The sequence below is a fragment of the Staurois parvus genome, unplaced genomic scaffold (assembly GCF_062004578.1).
Source record: "Staurois parvus isolate SC_StPar_1 unplaced genomic scaffold, SC_StPar_1.0 ptg000572l, whole genome shotgun sequence".
In the NCBI taxonomy this organism is placed as follows: Eukaryota; Metazoa; Chordata; class Amphibia; order Anura; family Ranidae; genus Staurois; species Staurois parvus.
In genome coordinates, this window is record NW_028318368.1 from 3,645,417 (window position 1) to 3,671,447 (window position 26,031).

Sequence of the window (26,031 nt, forward strand, 5' to 3'; positions counted from 1 at the left end):
GGGTTAACAGTATGCTGTGTTGTGTTTTACTAAGTGTGGTATTTGTGATTTACTGGGGAAACAAGCTGCTTTGTATTGCTCTGCTGTGCAGAGCAATACAAAGCAGCCTGTAAATGCTGACAGGAGAGAGATCTGTATTGTTTACATACAGACCTCTCCCCTGTCAGCTCTGCCGATGATCACTGAGTCCCAGCGGGGCCAGGTGATTAACATGCCGAGGAGCCAATGAGCGTGCCCCCATGCGCGCCCCCTATCCGGAAATACAGAATCACGTAAATATACATGATTTTGTGCATCCCTGCTGCCCTGTAGCAGTACTTCTGCTATAGGGTGGTCAGGAAGTGGTTATGTATTACTGCGATTGTTTTTATTCCCTCATTAAAGTACCTAAATACTGTATATCTCAAAAGACAGTTTGTTTATTTTTTTTTCGGTTTTTGTCTGCTTTAGGCCAAACCACTCATTTTTAACCACCTCCTGTCCGGCCGTTGTATATAAACAGCTGGACGATGGCAGTGCAGGGTTGGGTGGCCGTTTATAAACGGCCTCCCTGCCCCCTGCTTGTGCGCGCTCCCTGGGAGTGTGCAGCACCGCGATCCGATGCCCGCTGTGGATCATGTGATCACTGACTGGCCAATCTGTGATCACATGCAGAGTAGTAAGCAAGATGTCACTTCTGACATCATTGCTTACTACCTGTGAAATCTGTGAATGATCACAGAGGTCACATGGTACAAGGCTATTCACAACAGCCTTTTACCATGTGACAAGCTGTGGCCAAACACAGCTCACACAGTAGTTCTCAATGGCTGCAATAATGCAGCCAGAGAGAAGCAGAAACGATTGCTTTTACACCCATAAAGGCTTTAAAAACAATCAGTGTAAAAAAAAAAAAAAAATCTTCATCACCCCCCACAAGTAGTACAGTGTCACCATGGTGACACTGTACTGCTAGGGTGACAGTATGTAAAAAAAAAAAAAAATAAATAATAATAAAAAAAGAAAATAATAAAAAAAGAAAATAAAAATGTAAAAGAAAACGTTTCAAAATTATACTTTTTGGTTAGAAACTAATTTGGGTAATTTTTTTACTAAAAAGATAATGGAATAAATTTTGGCCAAGATTTATGATGAAATATTAATATTTATTTGCAAAATTTTATATGAAAAACACTTTTTTTCAAAATTTTTGGATATTTTCATTTACATAGCAATAAAAATAAATATCCCAGTGGTGAATAAATACCACCAAAATAAAGCTTTATCTGCCTAAAAAAAAAGCTAAAAAATTCATATGTGTACAGGGTTGCATGACCGCGCACTTGTCATTCAAAATGTGATAGCGCTGAAAGCTTCAAATTGGCCTGGACAGGAAGGGGGTAAAAGTGTCCGGACTTGAAGTGGTTAAATGAACAGTTTTTGTTTGTTAAATAAAATTAGCTTATCAGAATCCCTTGTTAATACATGTGATACAGACGTGTCAACCTGGGAGAACAGCTTACAGGGTGATAAACAAGTAGCACAAGCTGGGTGTCTGGATAGGTTAAGGAGAATTGCTCCTTAATGTGCACCATAAAAAGGGGTCTTAGGAAAAGCACACAATAAAGGAATGTGTGCAGTGCAAACAAGAACAGATGAAAAGAATTAAGAGAGAATGAATGAGAATACAAGAGAGGTAGAATCATGCAGATGTAATAACCTAATGAGAATTGCACCCAGCGTACAAAACAAGAGAAGTGATCCTTATGCACAGAATAAGAGCAGATACTACATAGATAAATCCAATATAAATGACAAGAAACTTGCATAGTGAAAATTACACAGTATACAAGAGCCATGAAGCAGTACTGTGCCATACAAACAAAAAAGACAATTAGATTGATTGTGTATAACAAAAGAAGTACTATGTAATGTTCAATGTAAATGTTCTCATCCTTTTATAAACAGTAACCTACAGACTTTACCCACTAATATACCCCAGAGCAGGGGCGGACTGACAATTCATGGGGCCCCCGGGCAATAGGGGAGCATGGGGCCCCTGTGTCCTTGTCCAAACTCAAAAAAGCCTATGAAAAAGGTACCAGGGGCATCTCATGTGGCCCCCTACTGACCCCGGGCCCTCGGGCAGTGCCCGAGTTTCCAAATGGTCAGTCCGCTCCTGCCCCAGAGCTTCTTTCATGCTGTGCGCTTTGCGTTCATACGGTTCATATGGCGAGGGAAGCATCCACGTATAAGTCGGGCCATACTGCTAAGACCAAAGCTTAAATGAAACTCTGGGTTGGACTAGAACAGGAGATGGCTCAGGCTTCGCTAGCGGAATTGCCTTGGGAGGGAAAGATGCACGCTGTCTACTTGGCCTCGCACCCAGTCATTGGCCCTACATTGGCAGAGATGAACAGATTATTTTGATCATCTTCCCTATCTGTCTTTCCTTCACCAATGACGCCAGTCATTGGTCACCCAGGCTTTCCCCCAGGCCTTACGGACCCAAAGTTTGTAACACAGTCCTTGGCAAGGCTATTCCATGCCTCACACTTTATTCAACTTCCTAACTGGATCCCTACTTAGACACTACTAGACAGACAAATGCCTATAGCTCTGGACCATTGGAGAGCCCTTCAGCTTTCACACTTTTTAGGCTATGCCTAAACTGGTGCTCTTCTCTTGGCAGCTTCACCCCTTTGAGGAGCTCTTCCCGCAGCAAGACCCGACTCGAAGTACCCTTTCATCCTGCTATAAAACTCTGTTAGACCTCCATGCAACTGCTGATCCCCCTTTATTAGTGAAATGGGAAAGGGATCTGAGGATGAGTTTTACAGAACCCCAGAAAGAACTCATTCACTTCTTTGCACAAAAATCTTCCCTTTGCAGCAAATATCAAGAGTCCTCTTATAAAATTATTGCCTGCTGGTATAGGACCCCTTCGGTTCTTGCCAAACTCTTTCCCAATCAATCGGATCGTTGCTGGAGATGTGAACAACACCCGGGCACTATCCTCCATATCTTCTGGGAGTGCCCTAAACTACAGTCCTTCTAGAAACCAGTGCTCCAACTCATACACAAATTCACAGACATATTTGTGCATAATGACCCAGCAGCAGTCCTCCTTAACCTCACTCCTATGTCTAATAAACGCTGTTATAAATCTCTCCTTAAACACCTTCTAAATGCGGCACAAGCATGCATCCCATGTCAATGGAAACAACAGACAGCCCCTACTGTGACTCAGTGGTTCGCCAGGGTGAACGATATTGAACAGATGGAGAATCTGACCTCTGATATACAAGACAAATCAGAGGAACACAAAACCAGGTGGTTTTATTGGGACCTCCTTCGCTTCTCAGATGAATACCTCCAATGTACCCGATGATCGCTTTTCATGCATGAACCAGGGGCCATATGGAGTGGCTGGGTGGTGCAGTTTCCTGCTTCCTGATGACCTAGTTTTCCTTTGACTCCTCCCTACCCCTTTTTTTGTTTTTTTCCTCTTCTATTTTCTCCTTTCCTCTTTTTCTTCCCTTTTCCTTCTTTTTCTCTTCCTATTCTTTACTAGAATGCAAAATTGAAAACTCTGGTATGCTTAGTCCCTAAGAACTAGTACTGCTGTGGTCTTCCCTCTTCCCTGACCCTTTAGTTTTGACTCCGCAGACACTGTATGGGGGGGGGGGGGGGTTTGCAAGGTGTTTTCTTTATGTACAGATGGCTCAGTATTTACTTTTTGGAAGTTACACAGTTGTTCTGTTTATTTTATATGGTTGGTGAAGCCACTTTTTCATGTCATTTCATTGTTACTGTTGCATACTACTAAAAAAAAATTATAAAAAATAAATAAACAGTAAGCAAAACATACATTTACTGTTTTCTTGTCTATTTTCATCTATTCATTGTATTTCATTGTATGTTGTAGTTTGGCTCTTATAATGATTCTAAACACTTAAGGTTTCTTAGCTTATTGCATTATCTATTTTAAGGTAAAAAAAACCTTCTTGCAACAGGATCCCCCAGCCCCCTTCCCCATAGCCCAATTTCGATCCAGGACTGTGCCTGGGAGCAGCGGTTTTCTCCACTCGCTCCCTCTTCACAGTTCAGATTGATTCCAGTGGTTGGCTTTTGCTGCAGTCAACCAAAACCTGTAAAGATGCAGCATGGAGTGGGGCTGAGCCACACTGTCTATGTCTATAGACACAGGCAGTGCGGCTCAAGATCAAGCCCACACGAGTGCCCCATAGGAAACGGCTGCCTCTGGGGACACTCGCCAAAGAGGAGGAGTCAGAAGCATCTGAAGGGAACCCCAGAATAGGAGGATTGAGGCTGCTCTATGCAAAACCATTGCACAGAACAGGCAAGTATAATATGTTTAATATTTGAAAACAAAAAATGAAAATTGAGATTTACAATCACTCTAAGCCAATATGCTTAAAATGAAACTCCAGACAAGCAGCCGACTACACAGCTGGAAAAAGTGGTAACATATAGGATTTAGCACCATTTGGTAAATGTTATCAACACAGTACACTTACTCAACACTGCATTTACTCAACATCTAATTTATAATCCATATTCAATATGTTATCTTGATGTTGGTGGAAAGATAGATCACTTTGAAAATGTATACTAATTAGAGTATTATGCTATTTCAGCTGTTAATTATTGATGGACAACACCTGAGGAGTGATCCAGCTATTGTCATGGATGATGTGCAAACATTTCTAGGAGTCTCTCCACATTATAACTACTCAGAGACTCTAACGTAAGTATATTCTCTTTTTGCTTTTACTTTCTGTTATGAGGCACCATTAAACATTGACATAAGTAGCCTCCGCATCGTTATGTATATCAAATGAGGGGTGTCGCATAATTCAGTGTTACTATATATAACTTATGGACAATGTCTTCCTTGTTCAGTCATTGAAAAATATGTTCATTGCAGTCAAAACTGTGCTTTGGGAATAATTTAAAAACTCGGATCTACTTCACTTTCAAAGCACATTGTGTAAAGTGCCCTCCAGAGGAATTAAGGAAAACATTATAATGTAAGTTCTGCAGTTATAAAATCTAAGAAAAATTAAAGCAACTGTGCTACCACATGATTAATTTGGTGAAATATGTACTTAGCTTTAGCCAGAACATGTGACATCTAGCTAGTGCTGATTGATAGGTAGACTGGGAAATTCTAAAGGTTTTACCTCTCATTCTCCACTTAATTATTTTACACAGAGACATTGTGGAATAATTATATGTCTGCAATGTTATAATTAAAATAAGGGCAACTAAAGGTTAATCATAAGCATATAAACTTGCTTTCCGAATAATGAAACTATTCAATGCTCAGGGAAACATGCATTTCCTCTATAAAATGTAAGAAATCAAAAGTCCATTTTAACTGTAGTTAAAAACAGGTAACAATGTATAACTCCAGGCAAACAATTAAATGCTGTTAAATGCATATATATTAAAGTAGTTTGAAGACATACTGGGAGTTTTCTGGTGCTACATAGATGTATTTCACTACACTTTATATTTTATTTAAAAACTTCCATTTTATTGGAATAATCACATATAGTAAAAACTTTTTTAAAACAAAAAAGCTTTTCCTAAGAAGCCTTTTAACATCTTTGTTTTCCATTTCTCACAAATGATTCTGCATGCTACATCTATCAAAGCGTTACATATATCAGTTAAGTATCATCATGATCTTTTGTGTTGATTGTAGTGGTGGGGCCCAAAGTAGATTCAAAAAGGTTGATTTACTAAAGGGAAATAGAATTTTCACTTTCCAAGGAGAGTTACCCCTACAGCTTAATAAATGAGGTTAAGTTATGCTGACTTCCATAATTTACTCATGCAAAAATGCTTTTTGTTTTATTTTCCTTGCATGTTGGGTGCTTTTTACAAAGTGAAACTGTATGTCATACACTAAACTCTGAGGAAAATTCCCTTGCAGATTGTAAATAAACAAACAAATCTGGAAGTCACAAAATCCTCATCACTTCTGGTTTCTGATGTCATACAGTGGGAGGAACAACATCTGTTCCATCAGTTGGATTGGTCCCAGGCTCCCCAATGGGACAGAAGATTCCGGGAAAGACAGCGGTGGTGGCAGGAGGGGGGAGACCCCCTTTTGTCACCTGTAAAAGCGATTAAATGACTTTATAGCTGCTAGGATGTCTTTTACATAAAACAGAATTGCTGGCTGAAAAGATTGACACCAGAATCATAGTTGTAGCTTCAACCATGATCCTGGTATAACCACCTTAATGTGAGGCCATATATATTCACACGATGGTACTGAAGTGGCTAAAAGAAGCCAGCAATGCAGCTTTGTTTGCCAGCAATTTAAACTGCTCTTTCTTACTTTGTAAATGTAATTTTTGCTGTAGCATGTCCAACAGCAAGAATGAAAAAAAACCTGCATAGACTCCCCCAAAATGCAAAACAGACCCTTCGAGTCTGGTATAGATTTTAAGAGAGTACCTCAAAACAACAAAAAAAAAAAATGCATGAAGCTCTCCCTAAAAATCCATACCAGACCCTTAATCTGAGCAAGCAACCTGTCTGGCCAGAAAAGAGATAGGATGTGTACACCCCACCTCCGGACTCAAGCCACATGCCCTCAAGATAGGGGATGCTGTGCCAGGGTGGACCCCCGGCAAAGCACCTTGTCCTCATGTTGATGAGGACATGATTCCCATCTCCACAGTGGGGTGGGGGTCTTTGGGCAGGGGCTTATCAGGACCCCCTTTATTAACCCCTTCGCGCCGACATCACACAAATATGCTGTCTCACAGAACTGGGCTTTTTTCCATGAGGCCACATATTTGCTTACCTGTCTGTCTGCTGGGAGCACGCCGCACAGCAGTTGGTAGTGATGCAAAGGGTGCAAGCAGCAGCTGCTTCTCTAACAACAACTGACAGCTGGTATAGTGATGACATCATTGCCCAAATATGGATGTGTGTTGCCATATTTAGGCAATGATCTAACCCGCTCTATTCCCTGCCCATTACAGGTCTAGAGATTCCCAGCCATGTAAGTGAATGGGCTGGGTGTTGTCAATGGTTGTAAGCATGCAGCGACTGCAAGCAGTCACTGCTTTCTTAGCAACTATTGGCAGCCAGAAGCTGTCACGATCATCAGGAAATAAAGCCCTAAACCTTTGGCATTCTGATGAATATCCAAACAGTGAGTGTTCAGTGAGCTTTTTCCTAGACCCCAAGTGCCTTTTTATCTCCTGTTGTACTTTCTCCTGGGGAAATAGGGAAACTGGAGGTCCTAAGCATTTACTGACTGTTAAACCTACCTTTTTCACAGTTCCTGATGAAGCAGGTCAACTGAATCAAGAAATGATTTGAATCTATCCAACCTCCATCACTACAATCAGCAAGAAATATATCTTACTGATATATATTTACTATGTTATGCTTTTTGGGTAGGGCTGCCAGGATTAATTTATGAAAAGGTGTATTGTGAGGCTCCCTATTAATATTCTAATAAGATGAAAGATGTTTAATAAAATATATTGTGTATGTGAAAAACATCTATTTGGTGCCTGGAAAATTCAAGTATGCCTTCAAACTATTTTAATATTCAAACTATACATAGCAAGGGATGCAGTTTTCTTACCCAGTAAGCTAGCCTAAACCTCTGTTAAGTGCATATACACTATATTGCCAAAAGTATTGGGATGCCTGCCTTTACATGCACATGAACTTTAATGGCATCCCAGTCTTAGTTCGTAGGGTTTAATATTGAGTTGGCCCACCCTTTACAGCTATAACAGCTTCAACTCTTCTGGGAAGGCTGTCCACCAGGTTTAGGAGTGTGTCTATGGCAATGTTTGACCATTCTTCCAGAAGCGCATTTGTGACGTCAGGCACTGATGTCGGATGAGAAGGCCTGGCTCACAGTCTCCGTTCTAATTCATCCCAAAGGTGTTCTATTGGGTTGAGGTCAGGATTCTGTGCAGGCCAGGCCACCCCAAACTTCCTCATCCATTTCTTTATGGGCCTTGCTTTGTGCACTGGTGCGCAGTCATGATGGTATAGGAAGGGGCCATCCCCAAACTGTTCCCACAAAGTTGGGAGCATGAAATTGTCCAAAATGTCTCCGTATTTAGAGTTCCCTTCACTGGAACTAGGGGACCAAACTCAAACCCTGAAAAACAACCCCACACCATAATCCCCCCTCCACCAAACTGTACACTTGGCACAATGCAGTCATGCAAGTCATGCAAGTACCGTTCTCCTGACAACCACCAAACCAAGACACATCCATTGGATTGCCAGACAGAGAAGCATTATTTGTCACTCCAGAGAACATGTATCCACTGCTCTAGAGTACAGTGGTGTCTTGCTTTACACCACTGCATCTGACGCTTTATATTGCACTTTGTGATGTAAGAGCTGCTTGGCCATGGAAACCCATTCCATGAAGCTCTGCATGCACTCTTGTTGTGCTAATCTGAAGGCCACATGAAGTTTGCAGGTCTTTAGCTATTGACTCTTCAGGCTGTTGGCGACTTCTGCGCACTGTGCAATTCAGCATGCGTTGACCCCACTCTGTCATTTTACATGGCCCACAACGTCGTGGCTGAGTTGCTGTTGTTCCCAGTTGCTTCCACTTTGTTATAATATCACTAACAGTTGACCGTGGAATATTTAGTTGCAAGGAAATTTCACGGATGGACTTATTGCACAGGTGGCAACCTATCACGGTACCACGCTTGCATTCACTGAGCTCCTGAGAGCGTCCTATTCTTTCACAAATGTTTGTAGAAGCAGTCTGCATGCCTAAGTGCTTGATTTTATACACCTGTAGCCATGGAGGTTATTGGAACACCTGAATCCAATGATTTGGAGGGGTGTCCCAATACTTTTGGCAATATAGTATATGTTAAAGTAAATCTGACCTATTTTAGAACTGTTCTAAACACTGGCAACTGTTTAGCACTTCTTTCAAATACTAGAACTTCTGTTGGCAGTAAAAGGTCTGGCACTTGGCAGTAAATTGGTCAATTTGGTACCAGAAAAGTGAAAGACATAATCCAGACTTTGGAGATCAGATGAAAAGCCTAACACAAGTACTTGTGGTATCAGGACTGTCATTAAAAATTGAAAACACCTATTTTAAGATAAGCTTTATACTAAGTGCTTACTTACCAAAGAACTTTGTAATTCTATCAAGCCAGTCATCCAGCCACCTCTGCCAGACCATATAGCTAGGCTGGGAACCTCACGCATGTCCATTGCACTATTTTACCTGGACAGTCAAGGAGAATCTCTATACTGATGGAGTCATCACATTGAACTTTCTTCCTAGATGATAAACTGACAGCACTGTGCAGATCAGTAGAGCCTGGTTGGCTGGCGGTGCTGTCCCTCCTTATTGCTGTTTGTGCCCTGCTACACAAGAGATTACTAAAAGCTATTATAAAGACAAATTCGATCAGTTTTAAACAGGTACAGTTACATTTAAAGTGATCCTTTCAGTAAAAACAGTTCTGGAAAAAAGAATACCTTCAAAAGATAACAGTAAATATTCACCTTTCCCCTTGGCCGTGTTGCCAAATTCTGCTCTGTTCAAGAGGAATATTATGCAGAAGCCTGTGGAGAGACCAATGATAACAAGAGTAGCAATCTCCTATGTCTCCCACTGCTAAGCGGTTTGTCCATTTGCATTCCATGTCACAAGACTGTGTTTGTGCTGACAAGGTCACTTTAATAATTTATTTCACATGAATGCATAATTGTTTATGTTCTTTTTAATGAATATATAACTGTCTGTCAGATGTAATAACAAGTTATTCACCAAAAGCAAATATATTTTAAATAATATAACATCACAAATGTACCTGTACATGGCAGTATTTTGTGCAATTGTATTTATTGTAATTTGACCACCTTAGCTATGCTACAGATTAAGTCAGTGCTGATAATTATTGTTTATTATTGTGTTACGTAACTCTTCACCACAAGAACATCACATACCTGGCACACCAAGTGCACAGGCCAGTATCCTAATGACCCAAGAATGCATGAACTTCACAAATATTTATTATGTAAAATAAAGCAAGACATCCTAGATGATGTCGGTGCTCCACTTCTCATGGTTTAATTTTTTTAATATTTTCATTAATCAATTCAAGCACATTGCAATTGGCTTGTTTCTAACAAACACATAAATTGTTTTATATACCGTAAAAGAAAACCATTTTTGGACACCCCTCTCATGTACTAGGCTGTGAACCCACACTTTTTCATATGCCTGGTGGGCTGGACTAGTACCATTTAAGGAGAGAGCAACGCTGTCTTGCATTTATGATTTAAAAACAGTGATATGAAAATGAAGAAAAAATAACAAAGCAAGTTCAGCAGATCAGTCTCAATAGGTCAGGTATGAACACATCAGCTTGGTTCGCTTGTTTTCAGGCAACGACTGTAGACCCAGAACCTCTGCAGCTTTAAGCCCCTATAACTGAATGCTCAGGCAGTAATCCAACTTTCTGAAATACTGTAATGAACATGGAGGGACAGCATCAAATAAAGACATGCTAACACAATTGGGGTCACCTTACCAGAAATGTTGCCATGGGGCCAATGTTATTAGGATGAACACCTTATAAGATATACCATGTTACCAAAGTGATATTACCCAAGACAGAAAGTTGCTGATGTGGTTAGTTAGGTACTCATTAGAACTGAAGAAGCTGCTTGCAAAAGCTGCAAAACATCTTCAAAATTACAAAACAAGTCTAGATGAATATGTCTACTGCTAGATGTAGTCAGTGAGGGTTACATTAGCATACCATGTTACCAAAAGGACATATTACAAGAAGAGCAATGCTACCAGAGGCTCCATTCCCCATGTTACTGGTGGGGTCATACTCCAAGATGCGATTACCCGAGATGCATCTTAAAATTCTACTACATGTGCAATGTTAGTAATGTCATAATTTTAGAAGTTACAGTCATGGCCGAAATTGTTGGCACCCTTGATATTTCTCCAGGAAATCATGTATTTCTCACGAAACGTATTGCATTAACACATGTTTTGCTATACACATGTTTATTCCCTTTGTGTGTATTGGGACAAAACAAAAAAAGGGAGGAAAGAAAGCAAATTCGACATAATGTCACACAAACCTCCAAAAATGGGCTGGACAAAAGTATTGGCACCCTTTCACAACTGCGGATAAATAAGAATGTTACAAGCATGTGATGCTCCTGTAAACTCACCTGGGGCAAGTAACAGGTGTGGGCAATATAGAAATCACACCTGAAAGCAGATAAAAAGGAGAGACGTTCACTTAACCTTTGCATTGTGTGTCTGTCTGTGCCACACTAAGCATGGACAACAGAAAGAGGAGACGAGAACTGTCTGAGGACCTGAGAACCAAAATTGTGGCAAAATATCAACAATCTCAAGGTTACAAGTCCATCTCCAGAGAACTAGATTTGCCTTTGTCCACAGTGCGCAACATTATCAAGAAGTTTGCAACCCATGGCACTGTAGCTAATCTCCCTGGTCGTGGACGGATGAGGAAAATTGATGAAAGATTGCAACGCAGAATAGTCCGGATGGTGGATAAGCAGCCCCAAACATGTTCCAAAGACATTCAAGCTGTCCTGCAGGCTCAGGGAGCATCAGTGTCAGCGCGAACTATCCGTCGACATTTAAATGAAATGAAACGCTATGGCAGGAGACCCAGGAGGACCCCACTGCTGACACAGAGACATAAAAAAGCAAGACTACAGTTTGCCAAAATGTACTTGAGTAAGCCAAAAGCCTTCTGGGAAAACGTCTTGTGGACAGATGAGACCAAGATAGAGCTTTTCGGTAAAGCACATCATTCTACTGTTTACCGAAAACGGAATGAGGCCTACAAAGAACAAAACACAGTACCTACGGTAAAATATGGTGGAGGTTCAATGATGTTTTGGGGTTGTTTTGCTGCCTCTGGCACTGGGTGCCTTGACTGTGTGCAAGGCATCATGAAATCTGAGGATTACCAAAGGATTTTGGGTCGCACTGTAGGGCCCAGTGTCAGAAAGCTGGGTTTGCGTCCAAGATCCTGGGTCTTCCAGCAGGACAATGACCCCAAACATACGTCAAAAAGCACTCAGAAATGGATGGCAAAGAAGCGCTGGAGAGTTCTGAAGTGGCCAGCAATGAGCCCAGATCTAAATCCCATTGAACACCTGTGGAGAGATCTTAAAATTGCTGTTGGGAAAAGGTGTCCTTCCAATAAGAGAGACCTGGAGCTGTTTGCAAAGGAAGAGTGGTCCAAAATTCCGGGTGAGAGGTGTCAGAAGCTTATTGATGGTTATAGGAAGCGACTGATTTCAGTTATGTTTTCCAAAGGGTGTGCAACCAAATATTAAGTTAAGGGTGCCAATACTTTTGTCCAGCCCATTTTTGGGGTTTTGTGTGACATTATGTCATATTTGCTTTTCTGCCTCTGTTTTATATTTGTTCCAATACATACAAAGGGAATAAACATGTGTATAGCAAAACATGTGTTAATGCAATACCTTTTTTGTGTGAAATACTTGATTTTCAGGAAAAATATCAAGGGTGCCAACAATTTCGGCCATGACTGTACATGTTACCAGAGGGCTCATACATGCTTCCATAGTCCCATGTTACCAAGAAGCCCATTATACTGTTAGAATATGCTCAGTTCCATTGATGGTACTAAGGGTAGCATGCTACCAAAGTTGCATGCTTCAAAAAAGATCACGCTAACACAGGGAATTGTTCTAGTTTAAGATAGAGTAGACAATGATAAGAACTTCTGTCCTTGTTCAATCCAATATTAGGTTTTTATTGCTGTTGATGCCCCCACTGGGGAGATGCAATACCTTTCTTCGGCCTGGTGATCAATGTTGTTGAAATGGAAAAGGATGTGAAATTCTAAAATATATAGTTCTCAGCAGACTAGGAAGTGGTGGCAACTTTTCTAATGGGCCCACTTGTTCCATTGACAGCTGACTTAGAGAATAATTCCTCTCGCTTGGTGAGATTTTCTGTCCTTCCCTGGTGTGTCTCCAGGGCAGGAAGTGAAGGGAAATTTCCCAAGAGGACACAGCCAACAAACCTAAATCAGCAATTGTTTTAACCATTCCCCACTCCATTCAACACATTAAAAAAAGGTTTGGATATACAGTATATACATACTTTAAAAGGGAATGTTTAGTCTTTTCTACTATTTTATACATGTTAAATGATCACCTTTGTGTAAATAGACTTGTTAGTGTGTGTTAAAGATTTTAAATCCAGTTATTGCAAAGTTTCTAAAGCTGTTGATTCAACAATGCTTGGTGGAATATTTCTAAAAAAATGTGTCAGTATTTTCCATCTATTGTTCGATTTGTTTTAATTATCTAAATAGATCTTTTACAATAAAACTGCACGCATATTCTTGACAGATCCTTAATGAGAATTGCTTAGGGTAAGAATATTACAAAACAGACAATTGTATTTTTATGAGTATTTTAAATAATGAAATACAGATTTCTGTTTTTGTTTGTATGCAAGGTTTAAAAATCTAACATCAGACTGCAAATTTTCTTTTTTTAGAAAAAAACATGAAATAGCTCGCTGTCTTTCAATTTTTTTTTGTTAGTTTACTGAAATACCAAGTTTCAAATCACATTAATGCATAACTTCTACATACTGTATAGTGAATTAGGAATATAAAATGAACACTATTATTTTAATCAAAAATATAAAATCAAATTATATTCTTTTTTTTTTCATTATTCACTCATCTAGAGATAATCAAGTAATGGTGAATATGCTCTGCTATTGATTCAGCATTGCTTGATCCCCTAGCTGGGCAATGATTTAATTTGCCCTTTGTAATACTCAACTGGTAATATATGGTCCAAAAAACATTTACTAGTTAACTGAGAACAGAATGCACAGTGGATCTTTTAGACTGCGTATTTCCAGCTTTGGAGGGTGATCCTGTGCACTTACAATGGGTTTTAATCAAACCTATTATTGATCATTTAAATAAATTAAAATAGTGAACTGAGGTTTGTGAAATATAAAAAGTCATTTTTCAGTGCATTAATATTGTCTGTTTCAGGGCTGGCATTACGTTACTTAGCATACTATGAAAATTATTGTAAAACACCTCTATCATCTTGATTAATTATTGAGCACTAAGATGGGTAGATGCGGATAACAACAGTTACCTTAATTTAAACAGACCATACATTAAACAAAGTCTAGTGCATGCTGACAACAAATTATTTGCATGCCTGGTTTCAGTCATAAGCCAGCAATTTGTAGCATATATTGTTTCACTCTGAAGGAGGATGTACCAGTGTTAGGAAAGGACTCACCGCTGGTGGTTTTGGGGCTAACCTATTCTATGGGCTGCAGTACCAGTTCTTACCAGTGAGTGTGTCAGGAAAGGACTCACCGCTGGTGGTGCTGGGGCTCACTTGCTCTATGGGCTGCAGTACCAGTTCTTACCTGAGGCTGATTGCAGGAGGTGTATTTAAGCAGTAACCAGGCCTGCAATCAGTGCCTTGGTGTTTGTTTCCCATGAGCCCTTGTTGTCCTGTACCTGTATCCTGTCATCTACCTGCTTGATTCTCCTGCTCGATTCTGACCACGATTGAACTCTGCCTGCACCGACCCAGCTCTCCTTTTTGACTATCCGTTTGCCTACCCCTCTGTACCAGATCCGCCCGATTGTTCCTGACCCGGCCTGTCTGACCACTCTACCTCTCCAGCCCTGACTACGCCTGTGTTTCTGAACATATAGATATTAGTTGAAGGTTTGGTTTTTGTTTGCACTGTGCATTTTTGTATACTTGTTTAGCTCTTAATAAATTATATTATTACATCACTCCTGAAGCCTGCTATTCCCTGTGTCAGTCCACACATCTCTGGTCATATCCGGGCTACTGACAACCAGTGTAACAAGCTTCCAGTGAGGTGCAGTGCCTTTAAAAAAGTAGAGTATGGTTAACTATACCTACTGGAACGAGAAGAGATTTGGAGACACGGAAAGCCTTTAAAGCTTTCACCTCAGGAATAGCTCCATAAATGGAGTCTAACCGAACTGTATCCTTAATTAAAGATAGAATCTGTGTCAGTTTGGCCGTTGCTTATTGATGTGACTGGTTTGGTTGCACTTATTTAATTATAAACCCCATCCTCCCCCCCCCTTTTTTTTTTCTTCTCTCTCTTTTCCCTCTTCCCTATATATTTGTCTTTTTTGCTCCCCCCCACCCCATTATGATATTACTTTTCATATTCCTCTTCCATTCACACGCTCTTCTCTTTTCTTTTCTTTTCTTTCTCTCTTTCACACCTTTTTCATACTCTAATTAATCATATTTTTCATAAGGTACAGAGTATCCATACATGTACAGGTGTGACGGTTATCTACAAAACTAACCTACACTTTTCGAATACGGAAACATAGGACATATATGCCTTGAGATGACACTTTTGTCTTACACTTCACAGTCCTGTTATCTGAGATCTCCCTACACAATGGACTAGTGTTCATCATACTTCTCTAAATTACATATTGTTAGCATTATTTTTATTGTTATATATTATGCATCAGCCTTATTGTAGGACTTTGTTTCAGGATGATCTACAATTTAATTAAATGTCTTGGTCCTGTCTGCGTTACGGGAGAACATGTAAGAGGACATGCGCGGACTGCGATCCGTATCTGTATATGACTTGTTATGCCTTTCGTATTTCAATAAAACCTTTATTTGGAAAAAAAAAAAAAAACTATACCTACTGATAGGGGTGTTTGAGCCCACAGTGAAATTCGGTTCAGTTCCCACATGTGCCAGTTTTTTTTTCAGTAACCAAACATTTTGCAACCCTATTAATAGGCCTCTTTTCACTGGTGTTTGCCAACCCATACTGCACCTCTTATTTGGGTTTAGCTTTTATAAAGACAATCACTGGAAATGCTCTCTTTATAACAGTATTCTTTCTGGTCTGTGGAAAGGCTTTATTTATGTACTGTTGGTGAATAGAAATGCTTAATTTTCACTGATGATAAATGATAAAGCTATCTTTATATTGTTGGTCAGGGGATAGGTCCCATTTCTATCGGTGGTCAGTGAACAGGCAGTTACTCATTTGATAATGAAAGTCATGAAAATAGTAAAAAATACTTTCCCCTGATCTATGAAAGCATCATTTTAAGTATCTGCAGGCAATTCAAATTGATGGATCTGTTTTAAACTGTATTTATTCATTTAACTAGCTGTGTCTTCTATTCAATTCTATTGGCTATGACTATATAAATACATTATTTTCATGTCTCAGACCCCTGTCCCAAATTATTAGTGTAATGCATTTTGATTTCTTATGCCATATCTAACGATAACTTGAATGGTCAAACTATTAGTAACCTGAAATGGCTTTATAGAGCTTTGCAATTTGTTATTTATAATATTATTCTCTCCTAGGTTTAGTCCAGAAAAAGGCTTCTGGTGCCAATTATTGGAAGGTGGTAAAACAAAATGTCTTGGAAAAAACAAGGGTCGTAAATATCCAACAATGCATATAGAGGTACCAATTTTGTCAATGTATTCATTTTATTTATGCATTTTTATAAATTATATGTATTTTATATAAATCATCCGCTTTTAATAGTTTTTATAATGTGCCAAAGTTTTCTGATTTCAAGGATATCATCATTTGCTTGTATTTAATTTTATTTTGTTTTTATTTTAAATGATATCCAAAGCTAAAACATTTGTCTCATTTTAGATAGATTAGGGAATGGTTAAAATCTCTGTCAGGTTTATTATTTTTTTTTTTTAACTATGTCTCATTGGAGGAATATTCCCTTCACTATATGCCCTGTAGATAGTTAAAAGTAATATTTCCAGAGTGAGGGAAATCCAAGACATCTTAAACAGTTGGTATCACAGCAAGTGTGCGTCAGGGTAAATCTCTCCCTTTTTTGGGTGTCTTTTCACTTTGTGAGGAAAGCTCTTTTGCAATATTTGTCAGAGTGAATGCTATTTTTAACAGAAAATTATGTATCTCTTATGAGCATGTCTATGTAATAAAGTTGATATTTTTTTCAAAAACAGTTTTCTTGGGTGTATACGTGTAAAGTCCCTGTTTGCTGCAATAAAGTCCCATGGGATTTTTTTCTTCTATCTTTCTAAGCAAGTGTGCCAATTGGAATATTTCTCTATTCTGGTTCCAGTGACAGTTCAAAATTTTGTTTTTTCCTTCACTTCCTTTGCCAGTGACAGTGACCACTAGGATAGACATACAGAGTAAATATCCCCAGCAGGGACACAGCAGGTTGTCCAAAACTAAAAACATAATTTTGGCATTATTATGTAGTTGAGAATTACTTTTAATATTTGTTCTTTAGATCACCTGTTTTATTAGTTATGGTCACCAAAATTCTCATCATGCAGAGAAAGATATACTGTACGATGGATTAACACTCCCATCAGTACAGCTGCACCATGATGTAATGTGTTGTCATTCTTTCACAACTGGATGTAAAGTATGGTTTGTCCCTAACAAAATCATATTGTTTTGAAATGACCAATAATTTGTCTCGAGTCTTTATGTATCAAGCATAGTAGATATGGTACTATTTTCCTGGTTACTCAAATTCAATTCTTTATTGCAGTTAACAGTTGTCCAGCTATGTTAAACCTGGCCAAAGGACTTGACATGACTTGATTCATTACATGGAGATCAGTTATACAGATTAAAGCTATACAGTATGCACTAACATCTTTAGCGATTCATTCAATATATAGTGCAATAAAGCATAAATAAATCTTCAGGCAAAATTATCAACAAATTATAATAAACTCTGAGAATATGTGCTACACTGTATAGACATTTCTCATTTCACAAGGATCAGGTAGCTCCAGGCTGTCTACTGTTCTCTTCAGTAGAGATTACAAATAATCTAAAACCCACATCACAGTCTGAAATGTTCCAGTGATCCTGTTTCTCAAGAAGTTCAGCAAGCTTTATATTGATACCAGCCATTATAACCGCCAGAAATTAGATGGTGTTTAAAGATGAAGTGGGCTAAAACTAGCATGGTCCTGATCTCAATAAAGTGTACTACATTTTCTTTTCTTCAGTGCAAGTTCTATCTGATACCTGCTAAACAGAAATGGAGGTAACATCTCAAAAAAGGGCATATATAGCAACAAAGGGCATATATAGCAACAAAAACTCTGTCCTTCTGCTATTAGTGTTTTCTTAGGCTAGTCTCATTGCCGGCTATTATTATTAAGCAATTTTTTCCCCTGGGGCAGCATTTGTTCAGGAAATTAATGTTTTCCCAATTATCCTTAGCTCTTACAGTGGACATGTCTGTATTGATTTTCAGTTTGCTAACTCTGCTGCCATGACACAAATGTTAGTGCATAATGTTTAGATATTTTATGAATGATGGGGTACCAGATATTATTCCATTACATTGTATGTCCAACCAATTAGTTTTAAATAGAATGGCAAAGAGTAATATCCCTGTCTTATTTTATTGCTATCTGGGGCTCCATTACAACGATTTACCCACACTTCCTGGCAATATTTTACCAGATGGGAAATGAAAGAAACTTTTCAACAGCAACAGAGATATAAATGTTTTTATTTTCTTTAGTAGAAAATGAGAGGGCTAGACTTCCTGTGTGGTGAGACTGTCAGCAGCAGAGGAAGTATGGTTAAATCCCTCTATACGGACCCTGGAGAGCAATAAAAACCCAAAAGGAGTTCTAATCCTTCACCACTAATAAAAAACAAAATAAAAAAGTTTTTGTCTTAAGGTTGTTCTTGATAGCAGTCACTATTTTATACTCAAATCTTCAGTTGCCTGAGCAGCTTTCTAATGAATAATGCATTTTTCAATAATTCCAGCAGGAGTTCTAATCCTTCAGCACTCTATCCAAAACTAAAAATATAAACCTAAAAAAAAAGTTTTTGTCTTAATGCTGTCCTTGATAACACTCACTATTTTGTACTCAAATCTTCATTTGCCTGAGCAGCTTTCTAATGAATAATGCATTTTTCAACAACTCTGTAATTATAAAAAATGAATTACTGTAAGAATTACTGTAAAAAAAAACCTGTATTGACAATAAGTTGTTACAACCACCAACTTTTTTTTTTTTTCAGTCAAGATTTTTTCTCTCAAGCTATTACCGGGACCACAACATCGAATTGTCCAAACTTCTACATAGACTGGGACTACCATTACCATCCTGGCTGAGACAGGAGCTCCAGAAAGTGAGATAGCATTGAAGACATCGACTAATGCACAATTTCTGCCTTGTGGTTTCTCCGCTAAGAAAAAAAAAATAGAAACAATTCTCTTCCCTCACACTTACAAATATTAGTCACAGTTCCCAGAACGATTCACAAAACCCAAGAACACTTATTTATGCACAGGGTGCCACTTATGAGCACTATTACTGTCAGATCAATCTCAGTACCTGAGCTGAGATTTGCTATAATTGAAGGTAATATCCTACATTTAACATTGGACTCGCACTGCACCCATTTCCTTTGATAAAAAGAGACTTCCAGTAACTGTTTTATGATTGGAATCCTTCATTTAATACAACATGCACTACTGTCTGAGAGAACCAAAGCAGAAGTAGATGCAGTGGATTTGAAGGTTAGTTTTACAATGAGATTGAATAAATTAGTATACATCTTCATAAGAAAATACCATTTTTTGAACGCTTTATCATTCATGCAGTACTTTAAGGTTTATTTCAACCATTTACAATGCCTGCCAGATTATGTTTCCTCACCAATCACATTCTTGATATTGTGATTTTGCTATACACATTTATAATGGTTTTGCAAAAGCAATAGGGTTCACTATGTGTAGCACCTCCGGCTGTGATGTTCAAAAGAATTTAGTTCAATAATAGCTTCCTGCAGCTCTTAGAAGTGCTGTATAAATCATGTATTTTTTTCCTTTTTGGTCAATGATGATTTTTTTTTTCCCATAGTACACATCTAGTGCCTAAAAGTCTATTTGATTGTATTTTTTGACTGAAAATCTGACTGCAGTCTTTGCCATAATGTCACCAGAGCTTTATAGTAATCCTTGAAAGGTCATCACTGTACAAAAGCTTTCAGTTCAATTATACTTACTGAGTCACAATGGCTAAACGTTAAGAACCCAATTATCAGTTTTTACTTCCAAAGTCTTTAGTGCTGAGCTGACTAATGCACAGGAATTTGAGCAGTTCTATAATTCTTTTGAATGTAGTTTTGCAGTATTCCAAAGATATAAACTGATTGTAAAATTTGAGTTAAATGAAATAATACAAATATTATTTATTCATTTGTGCATTGACACTAATGAGTATAAGCAAAAATTACGTAACATTGTTTTTTTTTCCTTATACTGTTAGGACTTAATATTCCACCATATTTATGTAGGTCATGTATTTGTAGACTATATACTATAAAAATGTAAAGCATAAGAATGCAGTCCTCTAACAAGTATAATAATACCACTTGTCTCTACTATGGGTTTGTATTTGATCAGCCAAAAGTGGATTTATGATTATGACATTTTTACCTATTCTGAATACTTTTTAAATGACAATCTAGCAGTTAGTCCTCTACAGACAACCAATAAATGGTGCAATCAATAAATGGTGCTATAAATATAACAGGCAAATGATTTGTATGTAAGAAAGAAAATACAATGGACTAGAGACTCTGACGCTGTCTTTAGCTATTATTCTGATTGTTTGGGGAACTCATTAGCTTATTGAGCTAAGCAAGATCTCAACAGATCCCAGCAGGCATTTCAAAATACAGCATTTACACTATGGTTTTACAAACCGATTTGCTTTTTTTTTTTCTTGTGATTTGGAGGTCTTCTTTAACTGCCTAACTATATATTAGTTTTTAATCCAACTAAATTCTTTTGACTATCAAGTACCACTTGTAGGGAAACTGCCACAGATGGGATGCAGGGTTCCTCAGACCCATTAGGTTCACATAAAGCTGCTGTGTTTTGCACAGGGTCTATAAACCTACTTCTATGTTTGTAAAGACTTTTTTTTTGAACAGGAGTCAAATAAACTTTGCCCATGTATAAGCATAAGAAGAAGCTCCATATGAAAAGCAAGGACACTATTGCAAATGATATCAACAAACAACTGTGATTAGTTCTGACACAGTAAAGCTAGAGCCCTGACTACCGATAGTAGTTTCCTGCTTTTTCCTGCTACTTACATGGCCATTGAGATTTTATTTGGTGCTCATTGGCTTTTTCACACTTTTTTGCATATACCTATTTGGTTTTGAGAATAACATAACAGACTAAATTCACACCGCAGTAGCAATTAAGACATGTTAAATCCATCAATGCTTATATAATGCTGCATAGAATGACTTATGGAATAAAATTGCTTGAGGCCCTATTAGCATGTCTTAAGTTCCACTACAGGGCCAGCAAGTACTTCCTTTTTTGGCTATATGTTGTATTTCTCCTGCAGTAAAAAATACAAAAGAAAAGATTTTCCATCATGGCCTACATAATTCTCTGAGCAAATGGCTAGAATGGTAAAGGTCTGAGACTTAAGGTCACTATTTTCTTTTTAAAACTGGAAAGTGTCAATGGACAAAGGATTTTGAAAGTTGCCACATGAGAGCTCATATAATATAAATGTGCCCTATCCTTTGAATTATGTTTTGTGAAACCCATTACTTCCATCCGAATCTTTGTATAATACAAAGGAAAAGCCACACACAAATGATCTCTTCACAGGCAAAACTTTACTCAGCCAACAAGCTTCACCATGTGATCCTGTCCCCAGGACCACCCTCTAAAATTATTCACTTACTGATCTGATGGGTTGATAGCAGAACTTCTTTGATCAAGCCCATCAGGTGAAACATGTTAGAGGGGTGGTCCTTGGGGCAGAACCATGTGCTGAACCTTATCAGCTGATTAAAATTTTGCCAGATGTGAAGACATCATTAGTGTGTGGGCTTTTGTTTGGATTATATTTGAGCTTTGCTTGAAGGAATGATGGACTCCAAGCCAGCACCTGGTTCCAGCATATCAATGGAGTGTTTGGAAGATTGGAGCAATGCAATATAAAAGGGCAGCACTATTCTGTCATTGTCAGCATTTATTATTTGTATTGCAATTTTAAATGTAATCAGTCACACAAATTTTAGGAATCAGACAGAAGCAGACATTTCTTGATTCATGAAGTGCAAATTAGTTCTACGTTTTCTCACATTTTCCATAAGTGATGTTACTATCCTGAGATTGTTTTGTGGCCTTGGAGCCAGAAATGGCCACTTGAACATAATATTTCTAAAGCAAGTATTTCCATTAATAAGACTCACTTTGAAGAAAAAAATAAAACTATATAGCAAATCATAACAAAGTTATTGCTACAGGAATATTTTACTGTACATAATTAGGGATTTTCTCCCCGCATGGGAGAAGATTCCATGTTTCAAGGGCTTCCTAGCTCAGTGGAGGGGAGATGCTGTCCTGCTGCATCTTCACTCAGAAGAAAGTAGGTTGATAAGTCATTTCAGGGGCCTCCTTTGGCAGTTTGCTTATAGCAGTATAGAGTGAATAATGGGGTCTGCTGTGGCAAAAAAAAAGATAATGCTTTATGGACAGTAGAAATGGTTCAAAGTTTTAAAGTAGAAGTTTAGATTATCCAATACCTAACTTTTTAAATGCCACCTTCCCATTGCCTTGGGAAAGAGTGTATATAGAAATTGTGCTACCCTAGGCAACACAAAAAAAATCTGTTGCCCAGGCTTTGAATCAGCCTGGTTGTTGGGACAGAGGAGACCAAGCTTTGAGGTCACATGACTGCATAGAAGATCATGAAAAAGGTATTTATAATTTACACCTAAATGTATACAAGGCAATGATAAAGCAGCATTTAAAAGGTAGGGTATTAGATAGACTAAATGTCTACTTTAAGTTTGATCAGATAACAAATTAATTTTGTAGTTCTGATTATACAGTATATTTTTCCACTAAAAAATGTTTTACATAGTGTACTTAGTGGCGACTACGCCTATGTAAGGGACCCAAGATTTTGTTACTAATAATGCTGATGTTGGAATCTCTGAAGGATATATGTAATGGTAGGTTGTGTGATGGATAGGTTTTAGCCAAATTATCACCTAGCTATAAAGCTGGACGCTATTGTGCTTCATGATGACCTATCTTCCTCAAGTTTAGGATACAATATTGGCTGTTTTATGCCTTAAAACCTTTTGTATATAAGGGCTGTTGCATATACGTCTGTTTCTTAATGTATTTGATATAAGATGCATTAAACAAGTATTGGTTTTTCCCTTCTTTTTGTCTAAGTTGTTTCTCTTGTTCTTTTCAGTGTATAAATTTAATCCAGACCTCAACATGTGGGCTACGCTAAATAAAAAAAGAAACTGAAGATCTCCAGCCGTTTGCTGAATAAAGTCTTCTTGAGAACCATTTATATAATATAAAAGAAGGATGGAAAATGTGTAAATTTTTTCACTTATTGAGAAATATTTATTTTTTATTGCAATTGTAATTAATGTGTATTTACTATATATAAACAAAATGAATTGCAAAAAAACCCTAAAAATTCTTTTTATTTATGCTTTTTATTAAAACTGGTATGTCATATATTCTCCAATAAAAGTTTATGTTGATATTATAGCCTCAAAATATACACTTTTTTAAAATAAAAGTAATTGTAGTTTAGATGGCTCAGTGCAAAACCACCTAGTGTAAGTATCTAAATCAGTCCTGTTATGAAACTCCCATATGACACTACCTAAGCTGGGACCAAGAGAACTAGCATTTAAACCAATCATGTGCTAGAGAACACATCAAGACTTCTTGATCAAGATGGAAGTCAGCAATCTGACTAGTAGGGGTGCATGGATTACTAGACTGGCCAAACAGAGTAATACGTTCTTTGGAAAGTCAAACAGTTCCCACACAGTATTTTCAAAAGTGTATATATACTTTTTTTTATGTAAAGTGTAGATGTGCTCTGTAATGTATAGTATGCATAAGTGTGGATTCACATATGGGAGCTTCTCCGTTTTCACAGCTGATTGACAAAGTAGCTGTTCAGCGTTTCAGGTTAGGTTTACATCAGGATCAGGTCATGTTTACATCAGGATCAGGTCAGGATTTTATCCTGTTCACAACTCAAAGACATGTGCGATTCAGAGGAGTTCCCATAGAAGTCAATGAGCTTGAATTCATACCTGAGCAGGACCGCACTGCTTAGAAAGCTGACAGGACTCATTTTCAATTCACAATAAATGTAAACTCTGATGCAATGTTCTTTCACATGCCATGCAAATTGAATGCGGTTCAGAATGCATCCAATTCGCAGCTCTAACACTTCATGCTTGGGTTGGGTGACCAATTTTTGAAATGTGGGATTTGATTATATACTTCACCAGGTGTTTGTGTTTTACAAATAATTAGGTAGTGAAACAATTCCTATTGATTGGTTAATAGAACCAGCAGTTGGAGGAAGTGCACTTCTCTTTTTCTTTTACACAACCTAAGCGTAAAATGCACACATGTATCCTCCTTTTTAACAAACTCCCTTTTCAGCACACACTTTCTCCTCCTTAGAAATCTTAGAAATGTCATGTTATTGCTATGCAGGTGCTCCTGTTTAGTCATGGGGAACACAACCCAGGGCAATGCAGGGACCTCTGCATAGGTGTAAAGTGTGGGCACTGCTGACCTGACTCCTGAGGTAGAACCCTGGGCAAATTTTGCTCATTCCCTGCTTTGGTGTTAAATGCCTTCCCACTGCACTGCTGGGGCACCACTAAGTCACTGAGACAAAGATACCAGTAGTCCTGCAGCAAAAAATCTTAAATATATATTAGCCCAGAATGTAGTTCTGGTCTGACTCTTATCTTGTTATCTCATAAAAGTCTGCCTCGTAATTGAGGTTAGCCAATCTGGTATATTTACAGGGCTCGTTATGTGACATCCTAGTAAACACCACAGCTAAAACAATAGATTGTAGAAGGCTTCCCTGAAGTATAGCTCAATGGCTATCCGTGGTAAATTTTTGCTTTATTAATGCTGTCTGGCAAAATTTATCAAAGTATTAAACACATGCCTTGCAAGTTTAGTAATAGCCCCTCATTTACATGAAGGCATTCAAATGTACTTCTGATATCTGTAGGCTCTTCATTACTCCAGGTGTTTGTATTTTGCACCTCTAGTCAAAAGAAAAGTATGTACAGAATCAACTTGGGGTGGGAGGGAAGGTAAGCAGAAGAAATGCTTCCTCTTGCCTGCAACAGATGCATTACTTTATATTTTCAAGATGCTCCTCTTAGGCGTAAAAATGGCTACGTGAGTTAAGCTCAAGGACTTTTTTTTATGATGAACGCTACAAAAAAAAATTATATATAGAGATGAGCGAATTATTCAAAAATTCGATTCGGCTGATTCGCCGAATTTCAGGAAGAAATTCGATTCGATGCGAATTAATTCGCTACGAAGTTAACTTATAAAAAGGGTTTCTAGGCTTCAGAGAGCCTTTAAATTAGTGTAGAACACTGTACCTTTAATTTAAATGCCCTTGGAGATGAGGAAGGAGAAGGAGAAGGAGAAGGATGAGAAGAAGGAGAAGGAGAAGGATGAGAAGAAGGAGAAGGATGAGAAGAAGGAGAAGGATGAGAAGAAGGAGAACGATGAGAAGAAGGAGAAGGAGAAGGATGAGAAGAAGGAGAAGGATGAGAAGATGGAGAAGGAGAAGGATGAGAAGAAGGAGAAGGATGAGAAGAAGGAGAAGGATGAGAAGAAGGAGAAGGATGAGAAGAAGGAGAAGGATGAGAAGAAGGATGAGAAGAAGGAGAAGGATGAGAAGAAGGAGAAGGATGAGAAGAAGAAGAAGGATGAGAAGAAGGAGAAGGATGAGAAGAAGGAGAAGGATGAGAAGAAGGAGAAGGATGAGGAGAAGGATGAGAAGAAGGAGAAGGATGAGAAGAAGGAGAAGGATGAGAAG

The 26,031-nt window shown here is 38.2% G+C and overlaps 1 protein-coding gene across 2 annotated transcripts in view; it reads left to right on the forward strand.

The window, feature by feature from the left end:
* Positions 1 to 23,691, forward strand: part of LOC149450532 (N-heparan sulfate sulfotransferase 4-like) — a 429,028-nt gene extending 405,337 nt beyond the window's left edge. Inside the window, exons 12-15 of one of the 2 annotated variants that reach the window (XR_016315239.1) lie at positions 4,641 to 4,750; positions 16,459 to 16,561; positions 19,157 to 19,658; positions 23,386 to 23,691. Coding sequence is in view for 1 of the 2 variants with exons in the window: in XM_089691790.1 (XP_089547916.1) it covers positions 4,641 to 4,750; positions 16,459 to 16,561; positions 19,157 to 19,267; positions 23,386 to 23,427 (366 nt within the window). In the remaining variant the exon portion in view is untranslated. The remainder of the gene's footprint in view (positions 1 to 4,640; positions 4,751 to 16,458; positions 16,562 to 19,156; positions 19,659 to 23,385) is intronic. The other variant, XM_089691790.1, reaches the window with a different exon arrangement.
* Positions 23,692 to 26,031: the final 2,340 nt, after the last annotated feature.